At 41.8% G+C, this 24074-nt stretch overlaps 2 protein-coding genes across 8 annotated transcripts in view; one reads left to right on the forward strand and one right to left on the reverse strand.

Moving 5' to 3' along the window:
• Positions 1-24074, forward strand: part of LOC117352017 (cytochrome b ascorbate-dependent protein 3) — a 46679-nt gene that overhangs the window by 15668 nt on the left and 6937 nt on the right. For 3 of the 4 annotated variants that reach the window (XM_033927992.1, XM_033927991.1, XM_033927994.1), the window contains 3 exons: positions 790-944; positions 1382-1547; positions 2846-3336. In XM_033927992.1, the coding sequence (XP_033783883.1) occupies positions 790-944; positions 1382-1547; positions 2846-2884 (360 nt within the window). In that variant the 3' untranslated portion in view covers positions 2885-3336. Of the gene's footprint in view, positions 1-789; positions 945-1381; positions 1548-2845; positions 3337-13038; positions 13431-24074 lie in introns of those variants that run through there. The other variant, XR_004537554.1, reaches the window with a different exon arrangement.
• TKFC (triokinase and FMN cyclase) overlaps positions 11383-24074 on the reverse strand; it is a 34201-nt gene continuing 21509 nt past the window's right edge. The window contains exons 11-18 of one of the 4 annotated variants that reach the window (XM_033927988.1): positions 22313-22429; positions 21579-21698; positions 18938-19084; positions 17910-18016; positions 17578-17681; positions 14871-14904; positions 13594-13683; positions 11383-12046 (exon numbers count right to left, since the gene is read on the reverse strand). In XM_033927988.1, the coding sequence (XP_033783879.1) occupies positions 11885-12046; positions 13594-13683; positions 14871-14904; positions 17578-17681; positions 17910-18016; positions 18938-19084; positions 21579-21698; positions 22313-22429 (881 nt within the window). In that variant the 3' untranslated portion in view covers positions 11383-11884. Of the gene's footprint in view, positions 12047-13593; positions 13684-14809; positions 14905-17577; positions 17682-17909; positions 18017-18937; positions 19085-21578; positions 21699-22312; positions 22430-24074 lie in introns of all 4 variants that reach the window. The other 3 variants (XM_033927990.1, XR_004537553.1, XM_033927989.1) reach the window with 3 other exon arrangements.

Below are 24074 nucleotides of genomic sequence, written 5' to 3' on the forward strand. Positions count from 1 at the left end.
TAGTTAAGGGTATTTTTCTATAAATACTTTATATTATTTTCTCTATAAACACTTTTAAAGACATCTGAAAAACTGGTGCAGTATATAATCTAGCCCACACTTTTACAAAGCTGCGCTAGCGGCTGCTGTGCGGTAACAGCCCCGCAGCCCATAGAGATTTAAAGGGCTTCGGGGCTGTTGTTGCACGGCTTTGTAAAAGAGGGGGGTAAGTCTTTAAAAGTGTTTATAGAGAAAATAATAAGTATTTACAGAAAAATACCCTTAACTAAAGGTTGAGCCGATGAGGAAGCATAGCGGCAAACACTCTATAAAGCTTGAGTTTGAGTGCCGCTTCCGATGGCGCTTGGTGATAAGGCTGCCAAGATATGTTACATTTGAAAAAGTTGGACAACTCTTAACTTGGTCTGGTTTTGAATTTCTTTGATATATTTTTGACAAACCAGTTCCTTAATTTATTTTTTGACCAGTTTAAGTGATTTAATGACTGTTTGTTTAATACCACTTCAGAGACTTGTGTGTCAGCCTCCCAAACATAGAAACATAATGGTAGATAAAGGCCAAATGGCCCATCTAGTATGCCAATCCGTAGTAACCATTATCTCTAGCTCAGGGAGAGCATCAGTGCTTACTTACTGGCTACGGCCTGAAGCATGTGCCTTTTTTGAGGGGGTGGGGTGGGGTGGCCAGGTACTAGTGACCTGGATTGGCCACCATGAAAACGGGCTACTGGGCTTGATGGACCAGTAAGGCTAGTCTTATGTTCTCTTCCTCTGCTTCCTCTTCCTGCAGTGGGTCACGGCTCTGTGTACCTTTCTTTTACCTTGGGCCTCCATCTGGCTTCGGAATCTCTACAAACCCATCCATGTGTTTTTTGGAATGATGATTCTGACTCTGTCTGTGGCGGCTGCTCTTGCAGGCATTAATGAGAAATTGATCTTCAGCCTGTGAGTACTAACCTAAACCACTCTCAGATTATCTTGTTTGTTTCCTAGCTATGAAAAGTGCAGCTTTTACTGCTTTGATGTGAGATGAGCATATTTTGATTAGACAATGAGATTGTTACGTACTTGTGTAGTGTAGGTTACACACATGCTGCATAGTAGGACATCTGGAAGGCAGAACAGCACTTGAAGGTTATTGTGGATTGGAGGACATGAGGGACAGCCATAACTAAGGAATTCAAATAGTTGAGTAGGGAAATGATTTAAAGATTTGTCTTGAAGATGGGGAGCAGGGCGACAGTTGTGGAGTTCACTGAGATTGAAGGATTTGGTGAATTGTAATCTGAGTTGTGCAGGTGAATAATGGCAGGTAACATGTTTCTTGCTGTTGTGACAAAATGCATCCATCTTTTTCTCCCCTCTTCCCCCGCTCCTTACAGGGATCCTCGAATTAATGGGTCTTTACCATATGCCAGCCTGCCCCCTGAGGCTTGCCTCATGAATGCTGTAGGTATTTTGATAGTAGTCTTTGGCCTACTGGTGCTTTGGATGCTTTTAAGACCTACCTGGCAGCGTCCTGATCTTAGCGGGCCTGAGGTACGACAGGTAAGTTTCAAGTTTATTTATTATTTGATTAATCGCTTATTCCAAATTCTAAGCGATGTACAAATCAGCAAAATACATATTTAAAATATAGATAAAGTAGACATACATAATTAATTAAGGGCTAAGTTTTCAAAAAATAATAAAAACTAATTAATACAATACATGACATAATAGGGGAGGCAGAAAAGAAATACAATCTTAAAAAGAAAAGAGTCAACAATTAAAGGTTAAGCACAAGAGGAATGGAAAGACTACCAAATAGGTAAGTTAAAAATAAATGAAAGCAGTTAACATTTCAATTAAATATTGAATGCATCTTTAAAAAGAAAACTCTTAAGTTTGCTCTTAAACCTTTCCAAGTTCTTCTCCTCTCTTAAGTATAGAGGGAGTGAATTCCAAGTCTGAGGCGCTGTAATAGTAAAAATAAATTGCCTTCGAGTATTAATGATTTTAAGAGAGGGACTGACCAATAAATGTTGGTCGTTTGATCTCAGTAATTTAGATGAATTATAAGGTATCAGTGCTTTATAAATAAAAGCTGGAGATTTAAATAGTAGAGAGTAAGGACTTGCTGTGTACTAAATCCCTGAAGGGGGTTAAGTGTCTGGCAGCAAGTACTGTGGATACATTTTGATGGCAGTGGGTAAATGCTTGACTAGATGGTGGGTCAATTAGATATAGTTCATGTTGGCAGGTATTTAGAACATAGGTATTCTGAGATTATACTAGGTACGCTTTGTATGTGGGTATAACGGTAGACAATGGAGGGAGACGATTAAATCTGCTTTGTCAGGGATAGTTTCTGTGGTCTGTCTTTCAGGGATGGTGCAGGTTGGGGAGGGGGAGGGTGGAAGATAGCTGCACCCCCAGTTGGGGATAGTACTTGGTAGAGAAGGTCCTAGCCGGGGGTTGTGCCTGCATAGGGAGATGAGCTGTATTTGCCTATCAAGGATAGTGTCATTTTTCTGACTCATCTTTTTGATTTTTATATGATCCCAGTTTTTCTGGTAGAATCTGGTCTGTTATACATCTAGGGGAGGCCTATTCCTACCTGTCCGATGGTGCCTTTATGGAGGGAGAGAAGGGGTCCTGTGATGTGGGGGAGGCAGAAGTCATGCCTTCTAGAAACAGTACCTAGTAATGAGAGGGTGTCCATAGGCACAGAAGGGAAGAAAGTGAGTTACATGGGATGAAGCTGTGGGATAGGGATTTTTTATAGGGAGTGTGCTATAGCTTTGAAGCAAGTTATCATACCATATTATTGAGCAACTAATTTAATACTCTCTTTTTCTTCTCAGCCTCTGTTAGAAGATGATGAAGAAGAAGAATGCCAGTAGATTTCTGTGGGAGGTGCAGCTGTATTTCACGCCTTTCACATCCTTCCTACATCGTTTCTTCTTCCATAGCTCTTCTTTACCGTCCCTTGTATGGAGGACAGACATGGACATTCGGATGAGGCGTGGAGGTCAGGCTTTCTCCTCCTTTGGACCTTTTGCCCCTTTCTTACTTCTATTGCTTTGTTTAAAATCTCTCTCTAAAAGACAACTGTGGTGTAGAAACTACCCACAATGCTTGTAAAAAGTGCACTTGCTCTGTCTTCTGTAAACATCAGCAAGAGTCTGATGGGGGTTAGTTAGCCACAAATGATTTGAGGGTATACAACATATCTGCTGGAAAAAACTTCAGAATACGGTAGAACTTTATTGGTATTTGTCTCTTAACTTATGGTAATTTACTAAACAGATGAAGAAGTGAACATGAAAAATTAAATATTTATATTTTAAACAGATTTGTTATAGCCTGTCAGTTTCCTTGTGCATTATTTGGTTTCCATATCAATTATGCCCTACTTTTATTGGGCTTCAGCACAATGAGCTACTTTTAAACTATGGAAGATTTTTCTTCCCTTTTTAAACATTTCCTTCCAAACTCAACCCAACCCTGGCACTGATGATCCTTGGCAAGAGAGCACAAACTGCAGCTCCTTTAAGACCCTGATTAAAGTGGAGCTTAAATTTGGCCACTAGGGAAGGGATGGAAAACAAAAGATGAAAATGTTATAATGCCCGTGTATGGTACGCCCGCACCTCAAATACTGTATTTTGGTCACTGTATCTTAAAAAAATAAATAGCGGAATTAGACAAGGTACAGAGAAGGGTGACTAAAGTGATAAAAAGGATGGGACGCCATCTCTATAAGGAAAGGCTAAAACGGCTAGGTCTTCTCAACTTGGAGAAGAAACAGCTCAGAGGGGATTGATAGAGGTCTATAAAGTAATGAGTGGAGTGGAAAGGGTAGATGTGAATCACTTGTTCACTCTTTCCAAAAACAGTAGGACTAGGGGGCATGCGATGAAGCTACTAAGTAGTAGATTTAAAACTTGACAAAATATTTCTTCACACAATGTGTAATTAAACTCTGGCATTCATTGCTGAAAAATGTGGTGAAATCAGTTAGCTTAGCGGGGTTTAAAAAAGGTTTGGATAATTTCTTAAAAGAGAAGTCCATAGGCCATTATTAAGATAGCCTGGGGAAATCCAAATTTTATTTAAAATTTGTTATACTGCCTAATCAAGCTTCTAGGTGGTGTAGATTACAATAATACATAAATAATAGTTACAATTGACAAATATAGATAAGATAGGGAGAATATTAGTTCAATTTCAGACATACATAAATACTAGGATAAAAAGGAAGAACTACAATTGTAAGAGAAAAAGGACTTAAAACGGAAAAAAAACAAGAGGAAGAGATCTTCCAATTGTCCTGAGAAGGACATTTAAGTTCCACATGTGTCGTTAAACAGAAAGGTTTTTAGTTTGGAATTGAAATGAACTAGGGTAGATTCTTCTCATAAAAAACTTGGTAGGGAATTTCAGAGTGAGAGGCCTGTAACTGAAAAGATATTGGAACATAAAGTGTTGAAGTGCCTTAGGGATGGAATAACAAGAAGGTTCTGACTGATGGAACGAAGCAATCTGATGGGAGAGTAAGGAATTAGAAGTCTATTAATAAATTCTGGTAAGTTACTAGATCACTCCCAAGTCCTGCAGCAGAACGGGACTTGGGAGTGATCATTAGTGAAGACATAAAACTGCCAATCAAGTGGAGAAAGCTTCCTCCAAGGCTAGACAAATGATGGGTTGTATCTGAAGAAGTTTTGTCAGCCGGAAGCCTGAAGTTATACCGCTGTACAGATCCATGGTGAGACCTCATCTGGAATATTGTGTACAATTCTGGAGACCACATTATCAAAAAGATGTGCAGAGAATTGAGTCGGTTCAGCAAATGGCCACCAGGATGGTCTCAGGCCTCAAGGATCTCCCATATGAGGAATGGCTGGGTAAGTTGCAGCTATACTCACTCGAGGAACATAAAGAGAGGGGAGACATGATCGAGACGTTCAAATATGTCACGGGCCGTATTGAGGTAGAAGAGGATATCTTTTTCCTTAAAGGACCTACGGCGACAAGAGGACATCCGTTGAAACTCAGTGGTGGGAGATTTCATAGTGACACCAGGAAGTATTTCTTCACCGAAAGGGTGGTTGATCATTGAAATAGTCTTCCACTGCAGGTAATTGAGGCCATCAGCGTGCTGGATTTTAAGAGAAAATGGGATAAGCATGTGGGATCACTTCAAGGAAGAAATTAGGGGGGGGGGTCATTAGAGTGGGCAGACTTGTTGGACTGTGGCCCTTTTCTGCCGTCATCTTCTATGTTTCTATTAATAAAAGAATTTTGAATGTAATTCTATGTTCTATTGGCAACCAGTGAGCTTTTTTCAATAGTGGAGAAGTGTGATCAAATTTTTTTTGCTTTATAGATTATTTTAACTGCAGTGTTTTGTACTATTTGTAAACATCTGATTTCTTTTTGTATTTACATCCTTGTGCATTGCAATAGTCAAGACAGGAAATTACAAGAGAATGAATTAATATGTTTATGAAAGGTATGTCGAGGACTTTAGAAAGAGAAGAAATCATGCGCCGACAATAGGATAAGCAGCATAAAATCTGTTTTACTACTTGGGATCTAGCTAGGTACTTGTGATCTGGGTTGGCCAGTGTTAGAAACAGGATTTTATAGTAGTTATACATCTTCCCTGTCTAGGGCATTAATTGTCTTAAATAATTCTGGACTATTGCATGCTACAACTTTAATACACAGTGCCTAGTTATTGTGTTTGTAAGCAGTAAGTATCTCATGACCAACCATACACTGCTTGACGAACTTGCTGCACTTCTTCGAAGGAGTAAACAGGCAGATAGACAAGGGTGACCCAGTTGACATTGTATATCTGGATTTTCAGAAGGCGTTCAACAAGGTCCTGCATGAATGACTACTTCGAAAAATTGGGAGCCATGGAATCAAGGGTGAAATACTCATGTGGATAAAAAACTGGTTGGTGGATAGGAAAAGTGTCACGAGTGGAGTGCCAAAGAGTTCGGTGCTTGGACCCATGCTCTTCAACATATTTATAAATGACCTGGAAATTGGTACGACAAGCGAGGTGATTACATTTGCAAACGATACAAAGCTATTCATAGTAGTGAAGATGCAGAAGGATTGCAAAGACCTGCAACAGGACATAAACACGCTCAAGAAATGGGCCGTGACATGGCAAATGAGGTTTAACGTGGATAAGTGTAAGGTGATGCATGTTGGTAACAAAAATCTTATACACGAATACAGGATGTCTGGTGCAGTATTCTGAGAGACCCCCCAGTACTTGGGAGTACTGGTCGACAAGTTGATGAAGCCATCTGCGCAATGCGCAGCGGCGGTGAAAAGGACAAACAGAATGCTAGGAATGATTAAGAAGGGGATCACGAACAGATCGGAGAAGGTTATCATGCCGCTGTACCGGGCCATGGTACACTCCCACCTGGAATACTGCAGGGGCTGGAGAAGTTGCCGTACTGCGAGAAGTTAGAGAAATTAGGCTCTTCTCCCTTGAAAAGAGGAGACAGAGGGGACATGATCGAAACATTCAAGATAGAGACAGGTTGTTCACCCTGTCCAAGGTAGAGAGAACGAGAGGGCACTCTCTAAAGTTAAAAGGGGATAGATTCCATACAAACGTAAGGAAGTTCTTCTTCAAAGAGTGGTGGAAAACTGGAATGCTCTTCCGGAGGCTGTTATAGGGGAAAACACCCTCCAGGGATTCAAGACAAAGTTAGACAAGTTCCTGTTGAACTGGAACGTACGCAGGTAGGGCTGGTCTCAGTTAGAGCACTGGTCTTTGGCCTAGGGGCCGCCGTGAGAGTGGACTGCTGGGCACGATGGACCACTGGTCTGACCCAGCAGCGGCAATTCTTGTGTACAAAAATAGGGTTGTTATGCTAGCTTCCTGTTCTCTAATAAATGCTGGACTCATTAGATATACAAGAGTTCCCAAGTCTGACTTTTTTTGCCAGGTCTTTGGAAACTTATTGACTACATCTACAATAGCTGTATTAAGCCTAGACAAGATGCTGACCTCATGCCTTGTGTATGTATATGGTGCTTTGGCTCTCAGAACTAGATGTTCCATTAAGAGCCTGAGTATGCAGTTGCAGTAGCTTTCTAGGGTCTCAAACTGGTTAGCATTAAGCATACGACAACAACAATGAATCTTGCATCTAAGACCAGGTAACATAACATAAGAACATAAGCAGTGCCTCCGCTGGGTCAGACCAGAGGTCCATCGTGCCCAGCAGTCCGCACACGCGGTGGCCCAACAGGTCCAGGACCTGTGCAATAATCCTCTATCTATATCTATACCCCTCTATCCCCCTTTCCAGCAGAAAACTGTCCAATCCTTTCTTGAACCCCAGTACCGTACTCTGCCCTATTACGTCCTCTGTAAGCACATTCCAGGTGTCCACCACCAGGTAAGTGAAGTATGATTTCTGTTTCTAAAGTTGATGTCTAATACTTGGATTGGAAATGACAGCAGATAGGCCATAAGGCCTCTCCAGTTTGCTCATCCATACCATCTACTTACTATGTCATTCCCTCCTTTGAGTCCTATGTATTCACCATAGCATTTGCATCATGCCAAAGTGTCCTGGAGTTCATAAGATGTAATATGTAGACAACAGTATCCAAGTATCAAAGAATGTGTAGCAGGAAGAGGCATTAAAGCCTGCTGCCTGTATTGGACTATCATTAAGGGTTGGCTCTTTTTATCTTGTCAAGGCCACAAAAACTAGTTATCTTCCATCATTTTGTTAAAAGATCACAGAATATTAACCAAACAAGACAAATTCCAGGTTTGTTTGTTCCAGGGGTAGGCAATTCAGGTCCTCGAGAGCCGTAGCCAGGTCAGGTTTTCAGGATATCCACAATAAATATGCTTGAGATAGATTTGCATCTCAAGGAGGCAGTGCATGCAAATCCATCTCATACATATTCATTATGGATATTCAGAAAACCTGACCTGGCTGCGGTTCTCAAGGACCAGAATTGCCTCCCCTGGGATAGGCTAATATGCTACTCAGATTTGCTTTGCAATAGGTTGATGTTCTTGGCTGAAGCTGAGGAATTGAAAGGCACAGAGCAACACATGCATAGCACCTAATATTCATTTCTGTGAGAACCTTTAAGAAAAGTGTTTATGAAGCTTACTAGTAGAAATACATCCTGTCTCTTTACCGAAACATCAAGTGTTTTCTTAATTTTTGTCAGCAACTTTGGAGAACAAGTTAAGTCTTCAGGGGACATGTGTTTTGAGGGGGTTCTCTTGCTTTTATTCTCTTTGTTTTTGACTAACTTGTGCCTTTTTATCAGGAGAAGGAAAAAGAATGGACAGATTACAATTCTGGTTGAGCGTTTGTGGTATGATTTTGCAACCCCTACCTAGGTTAAAAGGATTTTTAGTTTTTATCCCATAGGTGTCATATTTAAGCCCTAAGGGAAAATTACATTTGGCTCATACCTTTTTATTGGGTCCATTGGTGTTTGAGGATTTTCTGGTATTTTAAACATGACATGAGATTAACATAGGTCTCAATTATCCATAAGAATAGCTTTACTGGGTCAGACCAATGGTCCATCAAGCCCAGTAGCCCATTCTCATGGTGGCCAATCCAGGTTATTAGTACCTGGCCAAAACCCAAAGAATAGCAATATTCTATGCTACCAATACAGGGCAAGCAGTGGCTTTGCCCATGTCTTTCTCAATAACAGACTATGGACTTTTCCTCCAGGATCTTGTCCAAACCTTTCTTAAAACCAGCTACACTATCCACTCTTACCACATCCTCTGCCAACGCATGCTAGAGCTTAACTATTCTTTGAGTGGAAAAAATGTCCTCCTATTGGTTTTCAAAGTATTTCCCTGTAACTTCATCGAGTGTCTCCTAGTCTTTGTAATTTTTGACGGAGTGAAAAATCGATCCACTTGTTCTACTCCACTCAGGATTTTGTAGACTTCAATCATATCTCTCCTCAGCCATCTCTTTTCCAAGCTGAAGAGCCCTAACCGTTTTAGTCTTTCCTCATACGAGAAGAGTTCCATCCCCTTTACCATCTTGGTCACTCTTCTTTGAACCTTTTCTAGCACCACTATATCTTTCTTGATATTTAAAGTAACGAGATGAAGGATAGTGAAATAGTACAGCAGATATCAGGGAAGACTTACCTACAAGCAAGAGGTACAGAAAAAAGCACAGTCCCCTGGCAACATAAGAAAGAATCGCCTGCTCAGATGAATTTGTGCAAAATATTTAACAAGAAGGAAAACAATCACATTATTTTCCTCTTAACAATACATAGGGCTTCTTTTACAAAGGTGTGTTAGGGCCTTAACGCGAAGAATAGCACGCAATAAACTGCCACACGCGCTAGACCTTAACGCCAGCACTGAACTGGCATTACTCTAGAAGCATACCGCGCGGTTTAGCGCATGGTAATTTTGGGCGTGTGCTAACAATGCTAGCGCACCTTAGTAAAAGGAGCCCATAGTCTTCAGCTCCTCATCTTTTTTTACTATTTAGCCAGTGGGCCAACCCTAAAAGATAAAGGGCTAGATTCACTAAAGATAGCGACTCGATCGCTGTTGGCTGATTCTCTGGCCTATTCTTCAACAGTGATTGATTCACTATCAAGTCTGCATGCAAACCTGAGCGATTGAGACATGCGCACAGCCTTCTGTGCCATGACATGCGTGCCCCCTCCTCCCCCCCCCTGTGCTGGCACCCCAGAGCCACCATCACCCCCCAAAAATATGGCAGGAGTTACCGACAGGTCTACAGCAATCAATCAGGTTTTACGATTAGTAAAACCCGATGCTAAATAGCCAAGCAATGTAAGGGAATCAGTCGCTTAGCTATTTTGCATGGGGGTTTTACTAATTTGCATGACCAGATTGGAAAATGGGCGATTGAGGGGGGGGGGAACACATGGTGGCCCGTTTTGAGAGTTGGGTCGGTTAGCGATGATCGTTGCTAAATCTGTGAAAACAGGTTTAGCGACGATCACTGACTTTAGTGAATCCCAGTGATAAGTTACTATCAAAGCTACCTCGTCTGCTAAAATTAAAGCTCATTAATTTTCTGAGAGAGAGGGAGCACAACTGCTTGTGGTCTTAACTATCCCTCCTTCTTATATATCAGAAAACTGATCATCCTCGGTCTTCTTTCTTCAGGTTAAACCCAGTTTCTCTAATGACAGATTTAAATTACAGTGAGGACTCCTGCAAGGTTGCAAATCATGCGTAAATAAAGCAACTGGAAAGAATTTGATCCAAATAATGCACCCCGCTAAGGAGTGTAGCAGGGGAAGATAAGCTATTGGATACAAAATTAATTAACCCTTATTTGGCATTGGGTTTTTTTAGAAGCAATATATGTCGTCTATAGCTCTTATGGGAGATCTGCATCTCCAAAGGCCTGTTTACTTGGCACTGTTGCTCTCGTTTCAACATCATGTTTCATAAAGCAGCTGTTTCACCATCTGCCACTTAAAGGGTTTAAAAAGGAAATAATATTTACTTTCACTCATCTGATTTTACCACTGCCCAGTACCAGCAGGAAACTGATGTAGAACACATGGTCTACAGAAACAAGGAATGCAGTGAGAGAGTGCATAGTTTTAAAAGAGAGGAAAATTTCTGGTGAAGTTACTTTAGAAAACGCGGCACCTATTCCTTCAGCCTGGCCATCAGTGCAGGTCTCCACCAGTGTCAAAAAATGCTTCTAGTTAACCCGTGAAATTGTGACGAGACTAAAACTTAATTTTATAGACCGGGTCATCAACCAAAAGGAGCTCGACTCGGTTAAGTTTCAAATTTATTAAAGTTTTGACAAAACGCAAATCAAGTTTTCTAAGCGTTTTACAATTTGTTTAAAAGACGGGAAAACACTGAACAAATAAGTACCGACTAAACAATACATCACAGACGTGAAACAATAGGAAAGTGGGGAGAACTACAATTTAAAAGTAAAGAGAACAAGAAGGGTAAACCACAATAGGGAGGCAAGGAAGTGCAGATTATTAAATGACCTTGGCTGATTCCAAGTCTTTTCAATAGTTATATGCATCACGGAAGAGATAGCACTTTTAAGTTTCCCTTGAACTTATCTAGATTTTTAACAGTAATGTAATGCATAATAGATAAACTTGCAAAGAAAAGTAGACTAGAATAGTTAGTTTCCAAAGTGTTCAGCAAACAAGGTTTTCTGAGCTTTCCAGAATAAAGCAAAGGGACCTAAACTTCTTAGTGTAAGCGGTAAAGCATTCCAGAATTCGGTTAAACGCAAAAGAATAACTAAGGATTCCTTTTACGAAGGTGCACTAGCGTTTTTAGCGCACACACAACTACCGCCTGCTCAAAAGGAGGTGGGAGCGGCTAGCACGCGTGCTATTCCATGCGTTAAGGCCCTAACGCACCTTCGTAAAAGCTCTAAATCTCCTGAAGGTTCTGTTTTTACCACTAAGAGAGGGAAATGTAAGTTTTAATTTGAGAACTTCTGGCACGATGAGACCTATGCACATTCTAAAGGAATCAAAGTGGTGAAAATGCCAACTAAGATCTTAAAGGCAATTACACTACAAATAGGGTTTGACAGACATGCAGCTTAAAGAGATTATAATGACTAACCCATAACTGATAATGGTGAGGTTAATTTGGCAACAAAATATGGGGAGAGGAGGATGCCTCTTCCCATATATTTGAGAAAGAGGGAAAGGGAGAAAGAAAAAGCAGTGAAGTCTCACATATATTTAGCGAGGTTAATTTGGCCCAGATTAAAAAAACACAAAACAAGACAGAGTGGAAGAAATGGGGTGGATTCCTGATGCGACCAAGACACCCTTTAATAGGCTAGAAATGTATAGTTTAGCCATACAAGTTATACATTCTTCAGCTGTAGGCTTTGTAGGATGGCTCGGAGGATAGCAGCTGCTGCCACGGCTCCAGGATCAGGGCGACTGAGCAGCGTGGAGCTGATGTAACTGGCTCTACCAGCTCTGGCTGTCATGTTCTTGGTGGCTTCAGCTCCTGCTTCTGCCTTCTGCCAGAAAGAATAAACATCATCCTGACTCAAAACGCAGCGACCAGGGCCATCCTCCAGCAGTCCAAATGCCTTATAGCAGCACTCTCTCCCTCCACAATAAAATCGGTGCAAGGTGCCTCCTCTTCCACTCTTATCATGTCTACCTTTTCCAAAGTACACCTGAGTCAGAAATGTAATTAATCGCTGTTTTGGTGTATTTTGATTAATTTTCTGACTCGGGTGTACTTTGGAGGTACACTAACTAAAACGCGCGCCGACAATGGTGCACAGGACTTGTGCACATTGGATTAAAACAGTTACAGCAAGTGCTCCGAGGGGGGAGTGTGGGGGGAACCCTCCCATTAAACTTAGAAGTGTTCGCGCTCCCTTTGGGGGGGGGTTGGAGGGGGTGAAACCCCCCCCTTACAAAGGAAACTGCCGTTTTACACCCCCAACGGGAGCGCGAACACTTCTAAGTTTAGTGGGGGTTCCCACACACACACATATACCCCCTTGAAGCGCTTACAGTAACTGTTTAATCTGGCGCGCATAAGTTCGGTACGCGCTTGTCCCGCACGGTTATGAGGGGTCACCACTTTGGAAAAGGGAGACATGACATGATAAGAGTGGAAAAGGAGGCACCTTGGGGAGGGAGAGACACCAAAATAGCTTCTAAACTTAAGGGTAGAGAGATGCCTACCCTGGCAGAGATATTAACAAAACAACCTTTCAAATATTGTATATCAAGTACAAAAATACTAATAAAAAAGAAAATACTTTGTTTAAGAGTGGAATCAAACAAGATTTGTTCCCGAGATAACCAATCTAAAGTGTCTGCAGTCAGACCTCAGAACAAATCTTGAGGAAAAACTTCAAAGCAGACTATCATTAATCGTTTTTATCTCAATTTTTTGTCATAATTTTATCGAGTGCTATATATTTGTGTTTATAATTGAAGTGAAGTAGTACTTAACTTGACGGAAGATCTCCATTTCGTTCCTGCACTTTAGGTCTGTGCTTTAGAGGTGAAATGACGCTGGTGCTGGGTTCCTTGTGCAGGTCGCAGCTGCACTAATAGTGATTAACTTCGTGAAGAAGCCTGATGTAATACATTGATTCAGGCGAAACGGAGATCTTCCGTCAAGTTAAGTACTACTTCACTTCAATTATAAACACAAATATATAGCACTTGATAAAATTATGACAAAAAATTGAGATAAAAACAATCAATGATAGTCTGCTTTGAACTTTTTCCTCAAGATTTGTTCTGAGAGATATTAACAAAACAGAGAGAGAAAAAAAAAAAAGACCTTGGCTACCAGGCACTCAACAGAGCAAACAACTTGCAACAAGTGGGGCCCATCCAAAAAAAAGGTCACACAAAACACACTTAAGTTGCCAGGTAAGAAAAAAATCTGCACATATAAACAGGAACTTACTATCTCCCATCTTCCCTATTTTATTTACTACCTTATCCTCTGCCACTAAGTAAGCCTGCATCTGAGCTCTTTTGGCTTCCCCCATGCTACCGATACTATTCAGATCTCTAATGAATGGGTACTTACTTCTACAGCCTGCGCCAGCACTTGCATTGCATCCGCTCCTGGTGATTGGAGGGCATGGAGTTCTTGGGCTGCAGAACACAGAGCATCCAGCTGACAAAATCAGACCAAAGAAAGAAGAGCTATTATCTGTTTACAACCTAAATCAGTCATTCTGCCTCATGATGGTGACCAATAATAATAATAATTTTATTTTTCTATACCGCCACAATCTTGCGACTTCTAGGCGGTTTACATTCAAGAGAGCTGGACATTCAGCAAGTTACAATATGCAGATAGTCAGAGGAAATACAGAGTACATCAACTTTAAGAATGCGAAAATATAAAATGTACAGTATGCTAAGACATTTCTGAGAGGACCTGTTAGGAAAAGATCACTAATTACAAAAAAATACATCGAAAATTATAATATACAGTTTAAGAATTTTTCAGGGGGGACATATTAGAAGACATGTCCCAAATTGCAAAATGCGGTTTGATTAGGATTTCAGAGGGGGTATATTGGGAACAAGAAAAGAAAGACGTGCTCGGTGAAGATTCTATTTAGGTGATATATTTGTCGAATAAGGCAGTTTTTATGAGTTTTCTAAAAGCGTTGTAGGTCTCATCAGCTGTAATCAATTAGCTAACTCGCAACATTAACTCTCAAGTGACAGCTTCAGGGTACTGGGTTTAGTATGTCACAGGCCAAAAAGTTTGTGAGACACTGCTTTAGTGAATCTAAGGATATACAAGCTAAATAGTCTCAGAAGGGATGTTCACATCTAGTTACAACTGAGTACATTCAGCCAAGGGAAATAAGGCAATTTCAAGGTCAATTGAAAAGGAGGTCTTAGCTATTGGACTGCAAGTTCACTGTGTCTTCTTCCTTGGCCTCCAGAAGCTTTTAGGCCAGGGCTGCTCAAGACCGGTCCTCGAGATCTACTGGCAGGCCAGGTTTTCAGGATATCCACAATGAATATGCATGAGAGAGATTTGCATACCAAGAAGGCAGTGCAGGCAAATCTCTTTCATGCATATTCATTGTGGATATCCTGAAAACCTGGCCTGCAAGTAGCTCTTGAGGACCGGACTTGGGCAGCCTTGTTTTAGGCCATGCCAGATCCTTGGCCTAGTACCTCAGAAATAGCCATCTCTTCAGTGCCGCTTGTAATGTGTGTTCCAGTTTGCATTGCCATTGGCAAGGTATATTTCTAGGCAAGAATGTAGGAGTACTCACTCTTGCCTTGGGAGTTGAGGACCTGAAGATGCTATAGCTGGATAATGGCATTCAAACTCACCATGGTCCTATCCCCTGCGTCGGCTCCTCCATACCTGTCAAACAAACCCCAAATCCCTTCTGTGAAACATCTGTTAGAGCAGCACTACTTCAGCATTCCAATTTTGTTAAATCCTAGAAACCTAGGTGGGGTGGTTGTTTTTTGCCATCTAACCGATTTATAGGTCAAAAAACTCCTCATTTAATATACGCAATGACCTTCACTTTATAATAATAATTTATTTTCTTGTATACCACCCCACCAGTAGTTTTAGGCAGTTCACAACAGTGAAGAAACCAAGACATTTCAGTTAGAAATACAATTTTGAACACACTACATTATAAAACATCAATTAATGACAATTTAAAATTGGATTTTAAAATTACTCAACTATTGATAACCGTAATAAAAAACTACTATGATAAAAAGTTAGAAGATAAAAACTGTTAAACATAACCTAATAAGAAAAGGCACCATGGTAACATATACTTTAAAGAAATCAACATTCTTGTTTATAAGTTCTATGTGCATTTGATGGGTACATAAGCTGGCACGTAAACATTCTTGCAAGATAAATGTTTTGTATCCCTGTTTTGCAAAGTCAAGGTATGCATGTATCAAACCCAGGAGCCCTTTTACTATAGCTTAGTGCATGCTCATGTCCGTTAGTGCACACTAAGTGCCACTTAGCCCATAGGTATAAGATACGCTCTAAGCCAGGGGTGTCCAACCTGCGGCCCGAGGGCCGCACGTGGCCCGGTGAAGTATTTTGAGCGGCCCTGGTCGAGGGCGATGCAGTGTTTTCCTCTGCTGCTTCTGGGTGTTTACCATCTTGCCAGCTCCCTCCTCTGTCTTGCTGCAGCATTTGTGCGGCCCCAGAAACATTTTTTTTGCTAGTGCGGCCCAGGGAAGCTTTAATAAAAGCACCCTCTCCCCCATGTGTGCAAACAAGGGGGGCATGGACCGAGTGTGTCTTGGGCAGAACAAATGCATGGCAAGTTCAGACATTTACAGTAGACCCCTTTTGAAATGGAGAATAAATGTCTATGTCCTAAAAGATCAACATCAGGAGTTACACATTTAAGATTTAGTATCTCACTGCTATTGAACACTTGGTTTCAAAGGAGAGAAGAGAGGGGTTGCCCTCAATCCCTCCAGTGGTTTTTGTCCTCTCCCCCACAAATGCCAAAGTGGCAAGAAGCTGGCATTGGGATAATAACCAGGGTTCATAGACAGTAACGCGGAAGACAAAGGCGTGCGCCGACAACTGAGCGCAAGACGGAGGTGCGCGCCGAAGAAAAAGACTGTTTTTAGGGGCTGCGACGGGGGTTTTTGTTGGGGAGCCCCCCCCACTTTACTTAATACAGATCGCGGCGGCATTGTGGGGGGTTTGGGGGGTTGTAACCCCCCACATTTTAGTGAAAACGTAACTTTTCCCCTAAAAACAGGGAAAAAGTTAAGTTTTCAGTAAAATGTGGGGGGTTACAACCCCCCAAACCCCCCACAACGCGGCGCGATCTGTATAAAGTAAAGTGGGGGGGGTTCCCCCCACACACCCCCTCGTAGCCCCTAGAAACAGACTTTTTCTTCGGCGCGTGCCTCCGCGCTGCGCTCAGTTGTCTGCTTGCGCCTTTGTCCCGGCGCGCTTTTGACCTGACACCAATAACCAGTTGTGTTTAAGGTTGCATACTTAATTGGTTATGTTGCCATTGCACATCACCAGTTATGTGCTGGCTTGGAACCTGCTGATATTTTTATGTTGATGCTTTATGTATCTGGCCAGTAAACATCCATTTCTCCAGTATTTTACTACAAGCTCTACATCAGCAGATTGTGTTCTAAAATACAATGGAAGTTTGAGATGCACTGACCTGCAAATCTTAATTCCTGCTTCTACAACCTGCCTAAAATGGGGACGAATGTGATTACAAATGAAAAGCTCATTTTAATACACACATTCCTTACTGGAGATATGAGATCTTAGCTAGCAGAGCTCAGGCCTAACTCAGGTCATCAGCTAAGGGTCAGGGGTAGGCAACGAGTACTGAAATCCAGTTGGGTTTTCAGGATTTCCCCAATGAATATGGAGGCAGTGCATGCAAATAGATCTCTTGTATATTCATTGGGGAAATCCTGAAAATCCGACAGGATTGTGCACATCGAGGACCAAGGTTACCCAACACTAAACTAAATGGAGTGGTAGAGTAGCAGGCCAAGAACCAGACAAGGCAGAACCATCAGAGACACTAAAAGGTACATGGGGGAGGCGGGAGGGAGATAACAATTAGATTTGGCTGGGACAGGAGGTCGGAGGGATCCCTCCTGTCCTGGCCACCGCTGGACCACCAGGTCTCATGACTGGCCTGCAAGGCATCGGGAGGGGGAAAGGGTACAGAACCTGGCTGGCTGGCAGGGAGGGGGGTGCTGGGTAGGGAGTGAGTGAGGGGGCTGGATGCAGATCAGTAAGGGAGAGGAAACGGGGTGCGGAGCCTGGCAGGGCAAAGCACTGCACTTGAATATTAAACCCACCTGGTTTATATTCGAGTCAACCTATTTTCTTCCTTTTTTTTGGGGGGGGGGGAAGGTTTCCTCGGTTTATGTTCAGGTCAGTTTATATTATATACGGTAGTCAGTAACCCAGAAAGTCAGAGGAATCATGTTCTAGCACAGCAAAGCAGGAAGGGGAAACAGATGTTAAGATAAATAAATTATATTTGGATCAAGTTACCTCTTCATAGCTTCAATCCCAGCATCCATTGCAGAAACCCAGGCCACGGGGTCATTGTACGACTGCAGGGGCTGTGCAGCTGCAGTCAGAAAAAGGCTGTAAAGCTTGAAGTAAAATTAAGATAGAATGAAACGTCTAAAGTAGGTCAATCTTTGTTTGATAAATCTTTCCCTACCCAATGACATGGTCTCCTTGCAGAGATATTAGTCAACAGGAGCAGGATACTAGCCTCTCATCACCTTGATATTGAAAACTCCCAGAGCAATCACCAGCAAATAAATGTCCTCTTCTAACAAGTTGCTCTATAAATAGCTTCCATCTGCAGTACTTACCGCCCCTGATGAGCCCCCCATCCTCTCCAAAAGAATCTTGGCTAGAGCTGTTAGGAGCGGGCCAGGCTGTGAAGGAAGGGGTCTTTCCCTAATCCACTCTTGAATAGCTAGAGCAAAAAAAGGTGAGAAAAATATACAAAGTCCGTTAGTTCCTTCCTTGGTGCCTCTTTCAGGAACCAACAATCAATGTGGCTGCAGAGGCGGAGTGTACCAGTGCAGTATCCATCCTTCAGTTCTACAGCCAAAAAGGACAGAATTTCTAAGACATAATTCTAACTGTGCAAGACCATTCCGATATGGAATTATGTGCAACACGTCTCCTGGCTTTCCCGCCCCCACCCACTACTCCATCATCAACAACTGAAGTCAATGGACAGGGAACACAGCCCTTGGTATGGCCCTGCGCCTATGGAGTTTCTGATCCTAGCATCCCCACTGCCTCCTAGAGCATTGTTTGAGGTACAACCGTCATATCTTTCTAACCTAGTGTTGTTTTATGCACCTAGGCGTTTATTGAGATCTTTGAATGATATCAGAGTAGCTGTTTCCTATATTTCAAAGGCTCATATTGCCTCAACTAGTAATGGTGCATTTTTTAAAAATTTACTGTATTTTTCGCTCTATAAGACACACTTTTTATGGAGTGAAAACTAACCCCCCTCCCCTATCTTAATTTCTCTGGTGGTTGGGCGGTCCAGCGCTGTAGGGCAGGAGCTTTCAGCCTCCTGCCCTTCCATCCGGCTTTCTCCCCAGCGGCAAGAAGGCAGGCGCGAGTTTTTTGCTTCCTGCCTTGCCTCTCCGTGAATGGCGGTCCAGGGCAGGAGCTTTCAGCCTCCTGCCCTTCCATCCGGCTTTCTCCCCAGCGGCAAGAAGGCAGGCGCGAGTTTTTTGCTTCCTGCCTTGCCTCTCCGTGAATGGCGATCCAGGGCAGGAGCTTTCAGCCTCCTGCCCTTTTCTCCTGCTTTCTTCCCCTGAGCAGCACCGGCAGCAGGAGAGTGGCAAGCAGGCAGGTGCTTCTATTCACTCACCCTGAGCTGCTCGAGTGTGGGTGCTCCCACAGTCTCCATCTCCTGCTGCTCGGTCCAGTTCATTCAGTTCCTCCTGTAGGCTAAGGAGAGTGCTGCAAACCTGTTCCAATACTTGTTTCAATGCTTGGGAGCTGAGAAATGGAAATCCTGTCAAGACAGTTAAGCAATCCTCTGGGTATTACCTTAGAAACAGGTAAACGTTATATATATGTAAAACTTGAAACCCCCCCTTCACCATATGCAGATATAGCATACACATTTTTTATATATTACACACTGTTAAAAAATGTATACATAGCTTGATGTCTGTATAACTGTCAAAACTTGACCAATTTCAATAAAATTTGCAATATCATCCTGAATAAATTTGCAATAAGCCTTTTTTTCATGCCAGTTACCTCACCTAAAATTCCTTCACTGACTGCTTTATTCAGTGCAAACTGATCAGGCCCTGGCGCTTCCTGATGGGTGATTCCTTAAAACCCCCCACATTCTACACTTACCTTCTTCCACCACATTTCTGGAAACTCTTGTACTAGGAGAATCATAACTTTTCCAGATACAAACATTTTTTATAAGTATTCCTACTGTTCCGCCACTTATTTCTGCCCAATGGGATGATCAGTGACACTCAGAAAAGCACACAGACAATATCAAAGCATAAACAATAACCCTTTATTATACATATATATATATATATATATATATATATATATATAAGAATAAAATAGCATCACCTGGACCCCATACACTGACCACCTTAACAATTGGGAATCCTTGCAATTGATAGGCGGGGAGACCAAAGGACTGTCCCTTTTGACATCGTGGCTTCCCCCTTCAGACGTCATGGATTCTGTCTGTCAGGGTCAGAATCCCGGTTTTATATAGGAGGCAAACTGCGGAGTTCATAGTAAAAGCATAAACAGCTGGTCCTGAATACAGCTGGTCCTGCTCCTTTGTTCTCTGTTTTGACAACACCTAGGCCAAGGAGGTGTGGCAGAGACCGGACCATCTGGCTTTATTGTCCTTTTGATGTTATTGTGGAGGTGTTTGCAGAGATTGTTTTCCCATGAGACTGGTTTCACTGTCCCTTTGGAGATCAAGGAGGTCAGGATGTTAGATACTTGTCACTGTCCCTTTGATGCTGTTTGGGCAACTCCTAGGTCAAAAAGGTCAAGTTAGCAAATACTTGTCACTGTCCCCTTCCTTTTGATGTAGTTTCCCATCTGTCTTTACTGATGTTATTTGAGCAGCTTGCCTGCAAAGGAAGTCAGGCTCTCAAATGAGCAAACTTTACTGCCCTTTTGAGATCAAGGTAACGCTCATGACACGGAGGTCAGATAAGCAGACTTGAGGAGACATGTCACGTATTATGCTGATTACCCCCTGGGTATAACACCTACTGATAACCACTGTTTATGTTTAAAGCAAAATGGTGTCTGCACATTGCAGATAAGACGGTGGCCGCTGTGAATGTAGGCTTATTGCATGTTTATTCAAGATGATATATGCCAAATTTTATTGAGCTTGGTCAAGTTGACAGAAGAAAACAAGCTTTGGATAGATTTTTTAGGAAACACAGTATGTATATATAAATATATCAATATCAATATGTAAATAAAATAAATGTATATAAAATTTTTATAAACAGACAGAATCTACCGACACAAAAACTTAAGCAGATATCTCCATCTATGAGCATGGGCAGTAGTTTGCAGGTAAAGCTATTAAAATTTGCATTTCTTGGGCTTTTAGTAAACCAACTTCTGCAAAAGTGATCATTGGCATTAGATCATCCTCATTGTGTGAACAAGCCATTACTAATGTTGCTGCTGTTAGAAGCCGATTTGCACTTCTACTTCCTGACAACTGGCTGGTAAAGTTTAGGCTTTTCAAAAATATTCAGGTTATTAGATATATTATTTTTAAGATCAACTGCATGCACATCTATCTTATAAATATGAGGTCTATTCATAAAGTTTTAGAACTGATTTTATAAAAATTTATTAAACAATCTTATAACTTATTCCATTGGATCTCCTTCAAAGTACTCCCCTTCCCTACATATTCATTTTCCACGTTGTTTCCACTTAAAAATGCATCTTCGGGAATCTCCAAAAGTTGCTGTGCCAAATTTTGCTTTATGTCTTCAATGGTGTTGAATCGCTTTCCTTTCGGCATGGATTTAAGTTTCAGAAACAAGAAGAATTCAGCAGGGTTCAAGTCAGGGGAGTAAGGTGGCTGGGGAAGAACTGTCATTGCATTTTTGCACAAAATTCGTGAATTTTGAGGCATTCAGAACACCTTCCACGACTCATGACATGTTCCCCATAAGCCACTTTCAGCATTTCATAAGTTTCTGTAGCAGTCTTACCCAATTTAAAACAGAACGTCATGCCGATCACGAAAACACATCTTCACAAAAAAACTGCTGTAGCTCGGAGATAAAATCAGATATCAACAAATAGAAAAAAGGAGGTTACTTGAGGTGTCAAGCTACTCAATGTCCCCTAGCGTGTCTTGAAAGAATGTCCCGTTGGTGTGCCCTGGAACTTTTTGAACAGACCTCATATTTATTCCGAGTATTCTGTTGGTATATCTCAAGGAAAAGAACCAGATAGCAATAGGTGTAAGGTTATACCTTCAGTCCCTTGGGAATTTTCAACTTCAGGCTCCTCTTCAGGTGTGGAGATGCTTCGACTCTGGCCAGTGACTCTAATTTTAGCTACGTTGGGCCAAGCAACTGCTGTGGTCTCGGCATCTAGGATTTCATTATAGCAGAATAAGCATCACAGAAGACAAAAATGTGCTTTTCAGAGCTCAGCCTCAAATAACCCCAATAACAGGCTTGAGAGAGAGGTCATATCCAGATTTAGTTAGCTCGAAACTCTTTCTCTGCAGAATCCCAAAGGAGTTAAAATTGTGTCCTTTTTTTATTCATTGAACCAAAAAATGGAATACAAGACCAAATATTGTTCAGTTGATTGTTGTAGAGAAATATTCTACTCAATCTATTGCCTGAAAGCTTTTTCTGTTATATCAGACATCCTTTGTATTGGGAAAGGACCTCAGACTGGTTTCTAATTGCATTTAGATCAGCTGAAATAGCTGTTCAGCAGGAGGAAACCACAGTATAATCATTGGTCCTCCTAAATGATTCTAGTGTGCAAATTTTAGCAATCTTAAAAAAAAGTTTCATAAATAGTTTATAAATAGTTGTTTCGAGTAAATATCAAAATTCAACTTATAGGCCACTTATCTGAATATATCATTGATTCTGACGGGCCCGTTTCACCCTCTCGCTTCTTCAAGAATCACAAAATCTGGACTGGACTTCACAGTCCGCTTGTTATGATTTTTTTATTCATGCCTTACCAAATAGCTTTAACAACTCCTCATCCACCTGCATGAGAGTGAGTGAAACCCCAGCCATTTCTAATGCTGTCATGAAGGGACCCATCATGACTCGCTCAATCACAGCCCCTCGGTCCTCTGAAAGAGAACAACAAACTGATAATGCAGCCAGAAGTAAGGGATGGCAGCAAAACACTAAGAATGGTGGGAATGGAGGTAAGAGATGGAAAGAAAAAGTCAAAATCATTGATTTAAAGAAAAAAAGGAAATGGTGACAATGCTAAGAAAATGGTTTTCAGAGTTTTCTTCCACGGGATCTAGTAGAAGAAAAGAGAAACTCTTGCCCTCCATTACCTACATTTCTCAGCCCCTATTGCTCATTTTCATATACACCTGCCGATATTTTTTTTCAGAAAGGGTAGTAGATGCGTGGAACAGTCTCCCGGAAGAGGTGGTGGAGTCAGAGAATGTGTCTGATTTCAAGAAAGCCTGGGATAGGCACGTGGGATCTCTTAGAGAGAGGAAGAGATAACGGTTACTGCGGATGGGCAGACTGGATAGATCATTTGGCTTTTATCTGCCATCATGTTTCTATAGCCATAAAGCTCCATGCAGGTGTAAAGAGCCTTAGCCAATAGGGAGAGGAGAAGATAGTGGATGTTCCAGATGGGCAGAATAGATGGGCCTTTTGGCCTTTATCTACCATCATGTTACAATGTTTCTATAAGTAAATACAACACAAGGTCTGAGGAGCCACCATATTGAATCTTGGAGCCGCATTGAAAGATTGATCACTTCCACATCCTGAGGCAGCTTACAATTAGCGAAACGCTGGCCATCGTCAATGTGTGGTGTGCTTTTGTTTTCCACCTTGGTGGGGCTTTGCTCCTAGTGTTGCTGCGAGCACTGGTAGTTTATCTAATCTTATGGTGCTTTGAATGATAAACGGACACTCACTCACTTGCATTGCACAAGGCTTTTTTATAAAGTGAAATATTTAAGGAGGTTTTTTATGCCAATGACTTTAATACACCCCGGTTAGCCTCCACCTATTTATTCACAACCTGAACTATTGGGTTTGGTGGAGGGGGGGGATCTGAGGCTTTTTCCTACCTCATGATAATTTTCAGGGACAAAGTGTTTTGGGGTGCAGGCTGAGGGTTGTCAGTTTTTGATTTCAACTTCCAGTGTTCTCAGCAACATCCAATATCTTCTCTGTGGTTCTTCTGGTTGTCTATGTTTATATGGTCACTGTGAGGTGAACCAGGTCGAGAGTGTAGTCTTGAGAGACAATGTTTCTATAACCATACAGTTCTATGACATCATAGTGCAGCTGTAGAGCATTAGCCAATAGAGAGAGAGAGGAGGAGATAGTGAATGCTGCAGATGGGCAGACTGGATGAGCCATTTAGCCTTTATGTACCATCATGTTACAATATTTCTAATATTGCTTATTCTCTCTTCACTAGCCCTTGCTATGCACTTCTCAATCAATCACCTTTCTTCTAGCTTCCACTGCTCATGCACCCTACCCCATTACTCAGTCTTTGACACTCCTGCAGCTCTGTTCAGCCAAGTCTATAACTGGGCATCTGCATTTATGTGAAAATTTACAGAATTCTAGCACTTAAGTGCATTAGATACTCTGCTACCACTTTCACAAACACGTATACGCTTAAAGCACTACTCTGCAAGTGGCACAGTGTGTATACATGGGCATGGAATGGGCAGGGATCCCACTTAGGCATGTATAAGTTACATGTATCCCTGCCACATTCATGGG

The sequence above is a fragment of the Geotrypetes seraphini genome, chromosome 19 (assembly GCF_902459505.1).
Source record: "Geotrypetes seraphini chromosome 19, aGeoSer1.1, whole genome shotgun sequence".
NCBI classification, from domain to species: domain Eukaryota; kingdom Metazoa; phylum Chordata; class Amphibia; order Gymnophiona; family Dermophiidae; genus Geotrypetes; species Geotrypetes seraphini.